The 16,532-nt window shown below is 38.0% G+C and overlaps 1 protein-coding gene across 1 annotated transcript in view; it reads right to left on the reverse strand.

Moving 5' to 3' along the window:
• kcnt2a (potassium channel, subfamily T, member 2a) overlaps positions 1–13,231 on the reverse strand; it is a 30,087-nt gene extending 16,856 nt beyond the window's left edge. Inside the window, exons 1-8 of the mRNA XM_084412056.1 lie at positions 13,173–13,231; positions 11,682–11,846; positions 4,081–4,217; positions 1,950–2,013; positions 1,671–1,779; positions 1,429–1,537; positions 800–946; positions 417–622 (exon numbers count right to left, since the gene is read on the reverse strand). Of these exons, the coding sequence (XP_084268182.1) occupies positions 417–622; positions 800–946; positions 1,429–1,537; positions 1,671–1,779; positions 1,950–2,013; positions 4,081–4,217; positions 11,682–11,846; positions 13,173–13,208 (973 nt within the window). The 5' untranslated portion in view covers positions 13,209–13,231. The remainder of the gene's footprint in view (positions 1–416; positions 623–799; positions 947–1,428; positions 1,538–1,670; positions 1,780–1,949; positions 2,014–4,080; positions 4,218–11,681; positions 11,847–13,172) is intronic.
• Positions 13,232–16,532: the final 3,301 nt, after the last annotated feature.

Consider the following 16,532-nt stretch of genomic DNA (forward strand, 5'->3'; position numbering starts at 1 on the left):
CTGTCAATGGAGGGAATGAAAGCTCTCAGATTTCATTACAAATATTTTTTTGTCCCGAAGATGAACAAAAGTCGTATGGGTTTGGAACGGCATGAGGGTGAGTAATTAATGACAGAATTTTTGGGTGAACTATCCCTTTTAAATTGATTAACAGTAACACAAAAAAAAATCTGTTTCAAATAAATGTAGTTCTTTTTAAACTTTCTATCATCAACAAATCCTAAAAATATATTAATTAATATTCAATAAAATAATAATATTTGACAATATTACTATTTTCACTACTTTTGACCAAAGAAATCAATGAGCATAAGAGAATATCTTACAGACCCCAAACTTTTAAACAGTAGTGTATGGCACTGCTGTGATATGTACAGTATCTTTGTTTGAAGTATTATCAGATGCATTTGTCTGACCCATGCTAGTAATGGCACTGTTGATTGGGGGTTGAGTCATGGGGCTGTCTGTACACTCTGCCTGGGTCTTGAAGCAGGATTCCTCCTCTTTGGTGAGACTGATATAGAAGCACACGTCCAAGGTTTTCATGATGTGCTGAGGACCAGGGTTCAGCAGGATACTCTTAGTGTCCTCAGGGCACACTCCAATAAGACAGATGCCATACCTAGAAATGAGAGCGATATTTACACAAATATTTATTATTTATTAAAAAGTAAAAATGTGAAATGAATTGAAGGTCCAGAGGTGAGAAATTGCCAATTTTGTGGAATCAAATGTCTTTTTCTCTGTACTGACATTTATAGCATTTCTCAAATACTGTATGCTTATTCCACATACTCACTTATTATATGCATTTAAGGAGGCATAAGAGAAGCTCTTTCCCTCATACTCAGAAAAGAAGACGCTTTCTTTCAGAACAATGCTGTACACTTCATTTCCTGAGCATTTTCCATAAACTCTGTGCCAGTCCGAAGGAGAGTGTTGACCTCTGCAGAGTTACATACATAACATCATATCATATATAATTATGATTTTGTGTTCCAAAACATGGGGGTGAGTAAATAACAAAATCTATTTTTGGATTAATTATCCCTTTAAAGTCACCATGAAATCAAAATTGACTATTCTTGTTTTGTTTTTTTAATGGAATATTGTGGTAATTACTATAAAGGATTTGATGCACCTTCTAATTTCTAAAATATTAATGTGCCATCGGAATCTTTAATCACAATAATTTCCCCACTCTCATGCAGCTCATCTCTTCTCTGATGATGTGTTTAATGGTGCAAGGGTGGGACAACCTGTCACTCACATGACATCACAGCACATAGCAAACCACAACCATCCAACAATCTAAACAATTCTGTTTAACTCGGATATACTTCACAATATGGAAGGAAAGAACAGTGCAACTTCTGTTTCATGCTGACTTTAAGGGGTTTTGATATGACATCAGGCTGGTGTACCCACAGGCCTTGTGAGGTGTGCACCAGCAGGGTGATGAAGCTGGACGTGGCAGGACAGATGCAGTTCAGGGCCAGCATGGCATATTTAAACTCTTCCTCACAAACAATATGATCTGAAAGGGAACATCACAGCACAATTGTGTTGGAAAGTTATGCATTAAAGTCTCCTGGCTATTTCTCTACATTTAGTCATTGTTTGAATTGAAATGTTCTGGAATAAATTAATTGAGACAGATTTAACAATACCTGCAAATTTCACATGAAATTTGTTTTCTGGTTTGAGAATCTGAACAAAAAGAGGACAGCTTGGAGCAAAGTCCTTTACTGCCCAAGCCCTCAGGATGGTCTGGTAATCCTAAAAAAAAGAAAAAAAAAAGAAAGACATTTTTAAGGTGGAACATTCATAGTAATTACATAAAGCTCTGCAAAATATATTCTATATGTCCCATCTCTTCACAGATAATTGAAGACAAAGCTTTAACATTTTTAATATTAATTCACTTTTTGAACCTCAAGAATACATACTGCTGCATTTCGATCAGCCTCACAGCGACAGGTCAGAATGAAACAAGCCTCAGCATTATCCAGCCTGTATAGAAAGAGAATGCATCTTGAATTCTTGTTTTTTTTTCTTTTTCTTACACCAGTTTTTATTTTATTTTATTGTTTTAAGTGTAAACCTCTCTAAATGTAGTTATATATAAGCTTTATTTAAAGTGTTTTGTTTAACTACTGTCACGTTCAGGCTTAGGAAGATGAAGGAGAGAGGGGTTGATCCAATTGCAGAACTTTTAAATTTCTATTCCACAAACTAAAGAAAACAAACACGGTATTCCAAATGTAACAGCTAAGCAAACAACACAGACAATATAGGACAAAGAACTGAAATTGAGGACTTAACTGAGTTAAATACACAGGCTAAAGGAGGAACCAAACAAGACACAGGTGAATATAATCAATTAACCAATGAGTAACCATAGTAACAAAGGTGATAATCAAAAACCAAGGAACTAAAAACAGGAAGAAAACACAGGAACCAAAGGAAACACAACATAAGAGTCCACAAGCAGAACATAACCGTTACAGTACTCTCCCCTCCGTGCCAGAACTAGTCTAACTGTGGAGGGAGGGTGAGACCAAGGTGGAGCCGACAGAGGGAGGAGACGAAGGAGCCAGGGAGCGACCCTGAGCAGAGCCATTTGGACAAAGATCCACGCCAGAACCGATGGAGGGTGGACCCAGGAGCCTGACTAACTGAGGTAGAGCCGGGAGATGTGGAGACCCAGGGAGACACAGCTGATCTGGAATGCCAAAGTGGAGCCGCAGCATTGCAGGACCAAGGTGGAGCTGGGGGCTCAGCAGACCCTGGTGGAGCCGGAGGGAGTGAAGACAAAGGAAGAGCTGGAGGGAAGGAGGAACACGGTGGATCCAAAGGGGTGGAGGGGTGGAGGGCTGGGCAGCTGGGCTGAACCAGCGGTGACGAAGGAGACAGGGGGCTGGACGGGACCAGCAGAGACTAGACACAGCAACCACTCCTCAGTGGTGGGCATATGAGCGGGGCTCCACTCCAACTCCAACTTCTACAGGGACAAATGTTTGTGCCGACTCTCACATCTGTTCAGACTCGGTGACTGGCTCGTTTCGGCCAAGCAATCTCACGCTCAACTCTGTTAGAACTACTATGTACTTAAATTTAAAAAAATGTTAGGTACAAAGTACTTATTGTGTTCATGTTGTACTGCCAAATACTTTTGCTGGTACTGAAGTGGGATTCGGGTAAGGTTAGGGACAGGTTTGGTAGTAAGGTTTAAGGGTGGGGTAAGGGGTAAGGGGTTAAATTTAAATGTTAAATGAATAAATTGGGACAATATGGTGTAACATTGTTTATAATATTGTTTATACACTGATGTAATACAATAATGTTACATTGATGTATTATTGTTTTGTATTATTCTTATATTATTGTTGTTTTTGAGTTGTTGATACAAAACATGATGACCACTCACAGGTGAAGTGAAAAATTACGCTGTAAAAAGATAAGAATGGTCAATTTTAATTTAAAGCATGAGTTATTTCATTAGCTAACAAACTACCGTGCAATATGTGTTTTACAGCATTTATTCATCTTTGTTCATATTAACTAATAAAAATGCTATTGTTCATTTCTCATGTTAGTTTACAGCACATTAAGTAATGTTGACATTAACAGAGATTATTACATGCTTTAGAAGTATTGCTCATTGTTAGTTCGTTAACAAATGAAATCTTATTGTAAAATGTTACCGATTTATGTCTTAATATCTTACACAAATTTGCTTCTCAAGCAAATTTATCTAAATAATTAGGCCCTTTATAGCAAAACTGTGGCATATGGATTCTGTTCCATGTATATGTGATTCGCAGTAAAAATCTGATTTCACAACAATCAGGTTTGAAAAAGCCTGCAGTTTGCTAACTCAACTAAATCTTTCAAGATATAATTTATGGCCCTTTTTAATAGAAATACTCATTTCTCATAGTGTGATAAGCCAGAAATCATGATATTTGTTCTATAAATTATGGCAGCAGTTTTACAGCTTTTTTGTAGATGTGGGATGTGTGAAACAGGCCCAAGATATTGCAACAGATAAATATAAATATATCTCTTTGAACTCACTTTGCTCTGACCAAATCTTGGTCTTTGAGAGCAGAGCCCTGCAGATATATGACTCTATGTGACCACATTGGGATCCGCAGTACCCGTCTCACTGACGCATCCAGCTCTGTTGGGCAAAGGATGATGACATAGTACTCCTGGAAGACATCAAATTATTATTTATTATTATAACTCTCTATACAATGCATAGGCTACAACTTTATTATAGTCCCTGAACAACAAAGGTATGCATGTTAAATATGTAGTTCAAGTCATGCAGTGATATGTGTGTATATTTACACTTTTTGGGGAGATAAACTCATTAATGGCATACAAATGGTAGTCAATGAACAATAAACTGGGTTAAGAGAATGTATTTCAACATAAAAACATACACATGCTTTAATTTATAAAGTGAACGACCAGATTGCAGAGCTAAAGTAAGTCTCTAAATTGAATAATTTTCTTATTATTTAAACTTAAATGTAAGCTGTCCAATTACTACAATACCAGCAAAATCATAAAGCTGATAAAAGTGATAAAATGACCCTTTGAACTGTTGCTGAATTGAATAAATGAAGCAAACTGAAACTATAAAGCCTACTGTATGTCAGGTCCACAATATTAGTAAGAACAGTGACAAATGACAATAACAATTAAAGGCTCACTGAAGTGCCTTGGAACGTGCAGCTTTGTATGATGCTTTGATGTAATTTCCACTGAAACAGGAAGCTAAGGCGAATGGCTCCTCCCCCTTTTCAAATAGCCAATAGCGTTTAGTTTACCTCACAGACTGCAAGTCGTACTCGACAGCACCATGGAAACGAATCCAAGCGCTGATGATACGTTGGTTTCAGTAGTAGGGGTGTGATTAAATTCTAGCCATTTCATTCTTAACCAACGTACAGTTGGAAAACGGAACTAGATGCGAAAGTTCGTCGAGACAAACTTTAAGTTGGCTTGATAAAGTCGGACCAGAAAGTTTGAAGAAGTTTGAAGTTTAAATTAGTTTGAAGTTTAAATTAGTTTGAAGTAGTTTGAAGTTTAAAGTAGTTTGAAGTTTAAAGTAGTTTGAAGTTTAAAGTAGTTTGAAGTTTAAAGTAGTTTGAAGTTTAAAGTATTTAAAAGTAGTTTAAAGTATTTTGAGTGGTAGGTTAGTTGTCACAGATGGTTACTATGGAGTTTTTATAGAGTTCTTAGCATGATCTTGGCATTATTTAACACAAAGAAAGAAAGAAAGATAGGTTAGAAAGATAAAAAGGTTAGAAAGAAAGATTAGTTCGAAAGAAAGAAAGAAAGAAAGAAAGAAAGAAAGAAAGAAAGAAAAAGAGTAGTTAGAAAGAAAGAAAGAAAGAAAGAAAGAAAGAAAAAGATTAGTTAGAAAGAATGAAGGAAAAATTAGTTAGTTAGAAAGAAAGAAAGATAGGTTAGAAAGATAAAAAGGTTAGAAAGAAAGATTAGTTAGAAAGAAAGAAAGAAAGAAAGAAAGAAAAAAAGAAAGAAAAAAAGAAAGAAAAAGAGTAGTTAGAAAGAAAGAAAGAGAGAAAGATTAGTTAGAAAGAATGAAGGAAAGATTAGTTAGTTAGAAAGTTAGAAAGAAAGAAAGAAAGAAAGAGAAAGAAAGAAAGAAAGAAAAAGAGTAGTTAGAAAGAAAGAAAGAAAGAAAGAAAGAAAGAAAGAAAGAAAGAAAGAAAGAGAAAGATTAGTTAGAAAGAATGAAGGAAAGATTAGTAAGAAAGAAAAAGATAGGTTAGAAAGATAAAAAGGTTAGAAAGAAAGAAAGAAAGAAAGAAAGAAAGAAAGAACAAAAGAAAGAAAGATGGATTAGTTAGAAAGAAAGATAGATTAATTAGAAAGAAAGAAAGATGGATAAGTTAGAAAGAAAGAAAGAAAGAAAGAAAGAAAGAAAGAAAGAAAGAAAGAAAGAAAGAAAGAGAAAGAAAAAGAGTAGTAAGAAAGAAAGAAAGAAAGATCAGTTAGAAAAGAATGAAGGAAAGATTAGTTAGAAAGAAAGAAAGAAAGATAGGTTAGAAAGATAAAAAGGTTAGAAAGAAAGATTAGTTAGAAAGAAAGAAAGAAAGAGAGTAGTTAGAAAGAAAGAAAGAAAGATAGATTAGTTAGAAAGAATGAAGGAAATATTAGTTAGAAAGAAAGAAAGAAAGAAAGAAAGAAAGAAAGAAAGAAAGAAAGAAAGAAAGAAAGAAAGAAAGATGGATTAGTTAGAGAGAAAGATAGATTAATTAGAGAGAAAGAAAGATGAATAAGTTAGAAAGAAAGATAGATAGATTAGAAAGAAAGAAAGAAAGAAAGATGGATTAGTTAGAAAGAAAGATAGATTAATTAGAAAGAAAGATGGATAAATTAGAAAGAAAGATGGATTAGTTAAAAAGAGATAGATAGATAGTTTAAAGTTTAAAGTAGTTTGAAGTAGATAGATGGATGAGTTTATTTGTTTAAATGAGTCTCAATGGCTCATATAGTATATAGAACGGCAGTTTGGTTTAGTCTTCAAGGTGTTTAGATTTAAATTTTTGTCGGTTTGAATTTTTTAGAACTCCCCAATGTAAGTCAATGGGAGTTTTTGAATGAGTTTTTTCGAGTTTTGATCGTCATTTTTAGGAAAACCGTAAGTCCGATCAGTCTGAAAATAGATAGCACACTTACTCAGAAAAGTTTGAGTGTCTGAGCCGAGTTTGGAGTATGTAGAGTTAAAGCTCTAGGAGGAGTTACATATAGAAATTTTTAGTCTCAGAAGAATAATAATAATAACTAGATGCGAAAGTTCGTCGAGACAAACTTTAAGTTGGCTTGAGAAAGTTTGGACCGGAAAGTTTTTTGCTAGGCGGTTGTTAGGATGTTATGGGTGGTCGCTATGGTGTTGCTAGGCGGTTGCTAAGGTATTCTGGGTGGTTGCTAGGCGGTTGCTAGGGTGTTTTGGGTGGTTGCTAGGGTGTTTTGGGTGGTTGCTAGGCGGTTGCCAGGGTCTTTTGTGTGGTTGCTAGGCGGTTGCTAGGGTGTTCTGGGTGGTTGCTAGGATATTTTGGGTGGTTGCTAGGGTCTTTTGGGTGGTTGCTAGGGTATTTTGGGTGGTTGCTAGGCGGTTGCTAGGGTGTTTTGGGTGGTTGCTAGGCGGTTTTGGGTGGTTGCTAGGCGGTTGCTAGGGTATTTTGGGTGGTTGCTAGGGTGTTCTGGGTGGTTGCTAGGCAGTTGCTAGGGTGTTATGGGTGGTTGCTATGGTGTTGCTAGGCGTTGCTAAGGTATTCTGGGTGGTTGCTAGGTGGTGGCCAGGGTGTTCTGGGTGGTTGCTAGGGTCTTTTGGGTGGTTGCTAGGGTCTTTTGGGTGGTTGCTAGGCGGTTGCTAGGGTCTTTTGGGTGGTTGCTAGGGTCTTTTGGGTGGTTGCTAGGCGGTTGCTAGGGTCTTTTGGGTGGTTGCTAGGGTCTTTTGGGTGGTTGCTACGGTGTTCTGGGTGGTTGCTAGGGTCTTTTGGGTGGTTGCTAGGCGGTTGCTAGGGTGTTCTGGGGGGTTGCTATGGTATTCAGGGCGGTTGATATGGTGTTACTAGGTGGTTGGTAGTTATCATAGATGGTTACTATGGAGTTTTTATAGAGTTCTTAGCATGATCTTGGCATGATTTAACACTTAACTAATCGCTATTAGCATGTAGCTATTCACTGCTAGCATATGTAGCATGTTGGAAGTGCTGTTTGCTAGCATGAGTCAAAAGAGCCAAACCTCATCTCTATACGATGTTCTGATACAGAGATATAGGTCTTGCAAAACGGTTGCTAGGGTACTCAAGTTTGGTTGCTATGGAGTTGCTTGGGAGCTGGGAGCTTTAAACTTAAGAAGTTTAAAATGGTTTAAAGTTTAAAGTAGTTTAAAGTAGTTTGAAGTTTATGATAGATATATAAATAAGTTAGATAGATACAAACACACACACACACACACACACACTCACACAGACTACCTCGCTCACACACTCACTCAGACACACACACACACACACACACACACACTCAGAGTTTGAGTTTAGAGTTTATAAGTGTACAAGTTTTTGAGTTTAGAGTTTATAAGTTTAAATGAGTTTAGAGTTCAGAATTTATTAATTTATGAGTTTAAGAGTTCATAAGTCTATGAATTCATGAGTTTATTAGTTAATTAGTTATTAAATTTAAGTTAATTAGTTTATAAGTGTATGAGATTAGAGTTTATTAGTTTAAATGAGTTTCATTAGCTAATATATATAGAATGGCAGTTTGAATTAGTTTTCAAGGGATTTAGATTTAAATTTTTGTCGGTTGGTGAGTTTGAATTTTTTTAGAATGCCCAATGTTAAGTCAATGGGAGTTTTTCCGAGTTTTGATCGTCATTTGTAGGAAAACCGTAAGTCCGATCAGTCTGAAAATAGATAGCACACTTAGTCAGAAAAGTTTGAGTGTCTGAGCCGAGTTTGGAGTATGTAGAGTTAAAGCTCTAGGAGGAGTTTAATATAGAAATTTTAGTCTCAGAATAATAATAATAATAAGTTTAAATAGGATTTCAATATGTTGGCTCTCTCAAGCCAACTTAATAACTAGATGCGAAAGTTCGTCGAGACAAACTTTAAGTTGGCTTGAGAAAGTTTGGACCGGAAAGTTTTTTGCTAGGCGGTTGTTAGGATGTTATGGGTGGTCGCTATGGTGTTGCTAGGCGGTTGCTAAGGTATTCTGGGTGGTTGCTAGGCGGTTGCTAGGGTATTTTGGGTGGTTGCTAGGGTGTTTTGGGTGGTTGCTAGGCGGTTGCCAGGGTCTTTTTTGTGGTTGCTAGGCGGTTGCTAGGGTGTTCTGGGTGGTTGCTAGGATATTTTGGGTGGTTGCCAGGGTCTTTTGGGTGGTTGCTAGGTGGTTGCTAGGGTGTTTTGGGTGGTTGCTAGGCGGTTTTGGGTGGTTGCTAGGCGGTTGCTAGGGTATTTTGGGTGGTTGCTAGGGTGTTTTGGGTGGTTGCTAGGCAGTTGCTAGGGTGTTATGGGTGGTTGCTATGGTGTTGCTAGGCGGTTGCTAAGGTATTCTGGGTGGTTGCTAGGCGGTTGCTAGGGTATTTTGGGTGGTTGCTAGGGTGTTTTGGGTGGTTGCTAGGGTATTCTGGGTGGTTGCTAGGGTCTTTTGGGTGGTTGCTAGGGTCTTTTGGGTGGTTGCTACGGTGTTCTGGGTGGTTGCTAGGGTCTTTTGGGTGGTTGCTAGGCAGTTGCTAGGGTGTTCTGGGGGGTTGCTATGGTATTCAGGGCGGTTGATATGGTGTTACTAGGTGGTTGGTAGTTATCACAGATGGTTACTATGGAGTTTTTATAGAGTTCTTAGCATGATCTTGGCATGATTTAACACTTAACTAATCGCTATTAGCATGTAGCTATTCACTGCTAGCATATGTAGCATGTTGGAAGTGCTGTTTGCTAGCATGAGTCAAAAGAGCCAAACCTCATCTCTATACGATGTTCTGATACAGAGATATAGGTCTTGCAAAACGGTTGCTAGGGTACTCAAGTTTGGTTGCTATGGAGTTGCTTGGGAGCTGGGAGCTTTAAACTTAAGAAGTTTAAATTGGTTTGAAGTTTAAAGTAGTTTAAAGTAGTTTGAAGTTTATGATAGATATATAAATAAGTTAGATAGATACAAACAAACACACACACACACACACACACACACACTCACACAGACTACCTCGCTCACACACTCACTCAGACACACACACACACACACACACACACACTCAGAGTTTATGAGTTTAGAGTTTATAAGTGTACAAGTTTTTGAGTTTAGAGTTTATAAGTTTAAATGAGTTTAGAGTTCAGAATTTATTAATTTATGAGTTTAAGAGTTCATAAGTCTATGAATTCATGAGTTTATTAGTTAATTAGTTATTAAATTTAAGTTAATTAGTTTGTAAGTGTATGAGATTAGAGTTTATTAGTTTAAATGAGTTTCATTGGCTAATATATATAGAATGGCAGTTTGAATTAGTTTTCAAGGGATTTAGATTTAAATTTTTGTCGGTTGGTGAGTTTGAATTTTTTTAGAATGCCCAATGTTAAGTCAATGGGAGTTTTTCCGAGTTTTGATCGTCATTTTTAGGAAAACCGTAAGTCCGATCAGTCTGAAAATAGATAGCACACTTAGTCAGAAAAGTTTGAGTGTCTGAGCCGAGTTTGGAGTACGTAGAGTTAAAGCTCTAGGACGAGTTTCATATAGAAATTTTAGTCTCAGAATAATAATAATAAGTTTAAATAGGATTTCAATATGTTGGCTCTCTCAAGCCAACTTAATAAGTTTAAGTACAATATCAGTAAGTTGGCTTTCTCAAGCCAACTTAATAAAACGTTTGAGCAAACGAACACCCATCTCCAACTCATAGTGTTCTGTGACGTGTCAATGGTCGCTTTGGCCAGCAAAGCTTTATATTAATTTATAGCATGGGGGCGGGACGCTTTAGATTCTAGAGAGCATTTGATTGGACAGAAGATGTGATGAGAAGTGCAGAGCGATGTCATAAAAATCCGTGATCCATTTTAGCAGAAATAAGAGACTAAAGCCCCGTTCACACTGCCAGCGATTTTGTCGCTGCATGTCGCTAGTCTCTGTACAGTGAAGTCGCTTGTGGGCGTTCCTAGTGTTGTCGCTCTAATGTTATTGGTAGACTGCACGTCTGAGCATATACCATCACAAGTGTTATATAAAACTGAGATATAATTCTAATTTGACTAGGAATTGGTCTTAAAAGATTTAAAAGCAATATTATGCTGTTGGGAGAGTGTTGTTATATTAACCACAGCAGTGCAGTGCATTAAATATTTAACTACATTAACGATCGATCAATCAACAAATTAAACTCACTCATACTGTCAATAGTTACTAAAACGTTATTCGAATTTGACAAATAATCCATTTCTTGTCCCTTATAATCCACATAATGCAGGGGAAACTGTAAAATTAACTGTCTGCAGCAGTGCTAAACTTGCATCATAAAATGACAACACTCGAACTAAATGTGTGAATTAAACTCACTGAGAATGTCGACAGTTTCTTTTCCATGCATCATTTTATTATATCCATACAGTCAAATCATATAAAACAGTGAAATCGCCCTCGAACTCTTCTTGCCTGCACTCGAGACGGTGACGTGAGCTGAACTCCACTGAAGTCTTCTTTCCTATTGGTTGTCGCTCGCGAAAATCGCTTCTCATTTGCATAAAGTTGAAATTTCTGAACTTTTGTCGCGCGTCTCGTGTCGCTTGACACGCCCACATTCTGTCGCCAACGGTCACTGTCGCTCGTGTCGCCGGATGTCGCCAGCGCTCCATTGAAATGAATGGGATCATGTCGCTTTGTCGCTGCGTGTCGCTGGCGGTGTGAACGGGGCTTAAGTTTTGAATGCTTATACCTCCTAAATGCGAATTTTGTTTTGGAACACACCAGCTTATTCATAACCTTAAGGCTAACATATTCATACTAAAAGCTAAAAAACTTACATTTTGATTTCAGGGGGCCTTTAAGTATTTGAATAGCTGCCAAAAAGACCATCCATTGGAACTGAGTGTTACCTTTGAACTGTAATGATAATTCTGTTTAATCATTTGTTTTTGTTGTACCTGAAGTCTGGGGTGGGCATAAAATTCATTTAGGAAATCCATCAGCAGGTCGATTTTGATCGAACTGACGCACAGCACCACGTGTCTCTCGGTTTCTGCTCTCTGCCTGCTGTAATCTCCTCCTGATTTCTGCCGCTCCATCCACAAGTAGGCTAGATCCTCAATCTAGTGTCATCACACCAGAAAGAAAACACCATAAGGCATAGCATTATCTCTAATTGCCTGTAGATTATTGCTCTGATATGTCCCCCATGGGATCTGGGAATTGTTAAGTGCATTAATATTGTGAAGCCTTTTGTGACCACTGCCCTATTTCATCCCAATTTTTGAGATTCATTGTGATTATTTTATAATATTAGGAGCACTAGATTTTAACAGTAAGAAAACGTGCACACAGTTTTTGTAAATTTGTTATATTTAAAGGTATAGCGGAGGATTTTCTTTTTCCGGGTGGATCATCAAGACTATTGGTCCTCCTAAGTGTCAATCATTCTGGTGATATGTTTACGTAAGGCCGTCGTACGTGCTCGTGCACACGATTCACACGATGGCGTGCGCTCAGAACACAGGTTGGGCTTTCCACTGATGCCTCAGTCGCGAAGTTTCTACTTGACAGGTAAAGTTTGGCATGCTATTTGGAGAAATCCATTTAAAATCACTGCTAGTAAAAGTTAATGTAAGCTATGATTAGCGATGCTAGCCCTGGCACAAGTCACACACCGACAGCAACTTGTAAACAGAGCGTGCACGAGGAGAACTAGGCTCGTGCATGCTCTCTCGTGCACACGTTTAATAGGCGTTCCCTCTCGGGAGCAGGTAGAGTGTTGCGCATGTGCTTTTTTTCAAAAAGTGGAGAGGGCGGTTCTTTTCTAAAATTCGGGAAAATCCTCCGCTATACCTTTAATTACACTTTGATTAAAAATGTTTTATAATATTTTAACAACTTGCTTTAGTACAATGAGAAGATAAATGCCAATTATTGAAGTATGGAAATAGTAACTTTTTAAATAATTGTCTAGTTTTTATAATATCACACTTTTATAATATCACCAGTATCCACTTTATTTTTTGAGCAACAAACTAGTGTGTTTGTGATAACGGTAATAAATTAAAACAATATGATAACAAATATAAGTTTGCAACAAAAATCTGCTGTTTTTGTACAAATAAAATAACTTTTTTTAAATGGATGCACCAGCTCTTATGTTCAAAATAAAGTGGATAAATGTGTTTTTATCCAGTAAAAGTATATACAGTTTCCACCTTTATATTTTATAGTAGTATTTTTATTACCATGCAAAGCAAGGGGATCATCATGCTGGCATCAAATGTTTGTTTACACTTACAAAATTTATCAGATAGAGTAAAAGAGTATGCCTATTTGGCATATAGGCAAAATGGCATAATGGAGTATGCTCCATTTGAAAATGTTCCTCCCGAACTTTGTTAATAAAGCATCATCTTAAAGTATAGTATCAAAGGCAAGCTTACCTGTGTAGGCAGGACCATTAAAGCGACAATTATCATAATAACCACCAGCAACTTGGAGGGCCAGATATCAGGAACAACATCTCCAAACCCCACTGTAGAGAAGGTCACGATGCAGAAGTAGAATGAGTCAAAAACTGTGAGTTTGCCTCCAGCACGCTGCAAATGCTCAACTCCACAAATGCTGGAGAGGTGGAAAAGTTTTGAAACAAATCCAACAAAAGTAAACGACACAAAGAGTCCATGTTAAGTTTGCAGGAAATGGGGGACTGTATACTACAGTAATATATGTATTATTAATATATTAATTATTGTCAAACTATGAATATATACTCACTAGCCACATTTATAGGTACACCTGTTCAACTGCTCGTTAACATAAATATCTAAACAACCAATCACATTGCAGCAAATCAATGCATTTAGGCATGTAGACATGTGTTAGCTGTGTTCGAAATCGCCCCTTATACCCTCATTCACTATTCCATACCTTTCTCCACTTATATAATCCACTTGAAGGAGTAAATGAAAACGAGACACTGAATTCAGTGAATTCGGACACTGAGTGTGCCGGAAGGGCTGCCGCTTTTGCATAGTTTGTGCTTGCCGTTTAATAATCAGTTCCAGTAGTAATAAAAAAGAAGATTTATCTTGAACCCTGTCATGGAAACTAGCATGTATAAACCTTAATTAAACTATTTAATAATCAATTAAAAAGAAATGTATGCATGTATGATTTTACGCTGTACCCACGGTTTGGAAAATGGATGTATGGATAATTCATCTGCGGGCGCCATTTTCTGGCGAGACATGGGAATTTAGTTGGCAGTGCATTATGGGTATTCTCTAGCCATTGATATCAGTTGTACACACGTTGTTGAGGTGCATTGTGAGATTGAATCAATGCACTCGATAATGTCCACTATGGTTTCAGACACCACTACAAATGGCTGCTCCCTCAAATAGTGCCCTATTTAAAGGGTTAGTTCACCCAAAAATGAAAATTCTGTCAGTAATCACTCACCCTCATGTTGTTCCAACCCCGTAAGACCTTCGTTCATCTTCGGAACACAAATTAAGATATTTTTGATGAAATCTGAGCGCTGGCTCACTCCTCCATAGACTTCTAGGTGACCGGAACTTGCTGGGCCAGAAAATTTATTAAAGAGATCGTTAATATAGTCCAAGTAACTACAGTGGCTCAATCTTAAGTATATCAAGCGACGAGAATACTTTTTGTGCGCAAAAACAAACAAAAATAACGACTTTATTCCACTATTCATTTCCTTCTATCTGGGCCTCGAGTTAGTTCACGTAGTGTTTTTGTGCAGCGCAAAACGTGTTGTTTTGTTCGTCACACGCATCACACACATGACCAGCGTCGGCCAATAGTGAGCCTACGTGGTGACTTGTAACACAGACGCGCTGCGCAAAAACACTACGTGAACTAACTCGAGGCCCAGAGAGAAGGAAATGAATATAGTGGAATAAAGTCATTATTTTTGTTGTTTTTTGCGCACAAAAAGTATTCTCGTCGCTTTTGAGCCACCAAGATTGAGCCACTGTAGTCACTTGGACTATATTAACGATCTCTTTAATAACTTTTCTGGCCCAGCAAGTTTCGGTCACCTAGAAGTCTATGGAGGAGTGAGCCAGCGCTCAGATTTCATCAAAAATATCTTAATTTGTGTTCCGAAGATGAACGAAGGTCTTACGGGGTTGGAACAACATGAGGGTGAGTAATTACTGACATAATTTTCATTTTTGGGTGAACTAACCCTTTAAGGGTATAGTGGGCGATTGCGGACACAGCCATGGTCAGGACGATCTGCTGAAGTTCAAACTGAGCATCAGAATGGGGAAGGAAGATGATTTAAGGGACTTTGAGCGTGGCATGGTTGTTGGTGCCAGACAGGCTGCTGATCTACTGGGATTTTCACACACAACCATCTCTAGAGTTTACAGAGAACGGTCAGAAAAAGATAAAACAACCAGTGAGCAGCAATTCTGTGGGTAAAAATGCCTTGTTGATACCAGAGGTCAGAGGAGAACAGCCAGACTGGTTTAAGCTGATAGAAAGGCAACAATATCTCAAATATCTCGTAACAACAGAGGTTTGCAGAAGAGCATCTCTGAATGCACAACACGACAAAACTTGAAGCAGACGGACTACAATAGCAGAAGACACACCGGTGCCACTCCTGTCAGATAAGAACAGGAAACTGAGACTATGATCTGAACAGGCTAACCAAAATGAGCCAATAGAAGATTGGAAAAACGCCGCCTGGGCTGATGAGTCTCGATTTCTACTGCGACATTCAGATGGTAGGGTCAGAACTTGAATGAATCAATCCTGCCTTGTATCACTAGTTCAGGCTGGTGTGGTGGTGGTGTAATGGTGTGGGAGATATTTTCTTGTCACACTTTGGGCTCCTTAGTACCAATTGAGCATCGTTTAAATGCCACAGCCTAGAGTATTGTTGATGATCACGTTCATCTCTTTGGGGCTGTTTACACCTGGCCACTTCATGCGTTTTCTCAGATCGGATAGCTATCTGATTAATCAAAACGATTCCATTTAGACCTGGTCACATAAATGTATTTTAGCAAAACAGATTTAAATCCGATCTTCAATTCCTGCGCTATATGCAGATTTAATGGAGTGCACGTCACCGAAAGCAACAGATATGAGCTGCATTTTATTGATCATCAACTAATTTCAAAATCAAAGACCGTGATAGTAGAGAGCGGCAACAGCACTGGTAAGATCATTTCGTTTCTTTACTTTTAATGAAGCTGATTGTGTGTTAAGCATCTGCGACTTACTTTCACTTTGATTTGTGATAGTTTGCAATTGGCTTGATGAATAGATGCTCAGCTGCTCAGCTGCTCATCTGCGGTGATGCGTGCTGCAGTAGCGCCGTCATATCTGGCTATAACATCACATATAGCCTATAACACGCTCTCACACTTTTAGTTTTTAGCATTGTTGGGAGGAGTACAATTTACATATGTGGTTTCAAAAACCAGATGCATTTACACCTGTCCAATTTCGTCTGGAATGCGGCTCAGACCACCTCCTGATGAGGTTTGAGCGATCGGATTTAAATCCGTCTCAAATGCGTTCCACCGGGTCTTTTCACGATCGGATAGCTATCCGATCATAGAAAACGCATGAAGTGGGCAGGTGTAAACAGCCGCTTTATGACCACAGTGTTTCCATTTTCTAATGGCTGCTTCCAACATGGATATTACTTCCATGTCACAAAGCTCAAATCACCTCAAACTAATTTCTTGAACATGACTTTGAGTTCACTAAACTCAAATATCCTCCACAGTCACCAGATCTCAATCCAATAGAGC

This window comes from Rutilus rutilus (assembly GCF_951802725.1).
Source record: "Rutilus rutilus genome assembly, chromosome: 6".
Lineage (NCBI taxonomy): Eukaryota > Metazoa > Chordata > Actinopteri > Cypriniformes > Leuciscidae > Rutilus > Rutilus rutilus.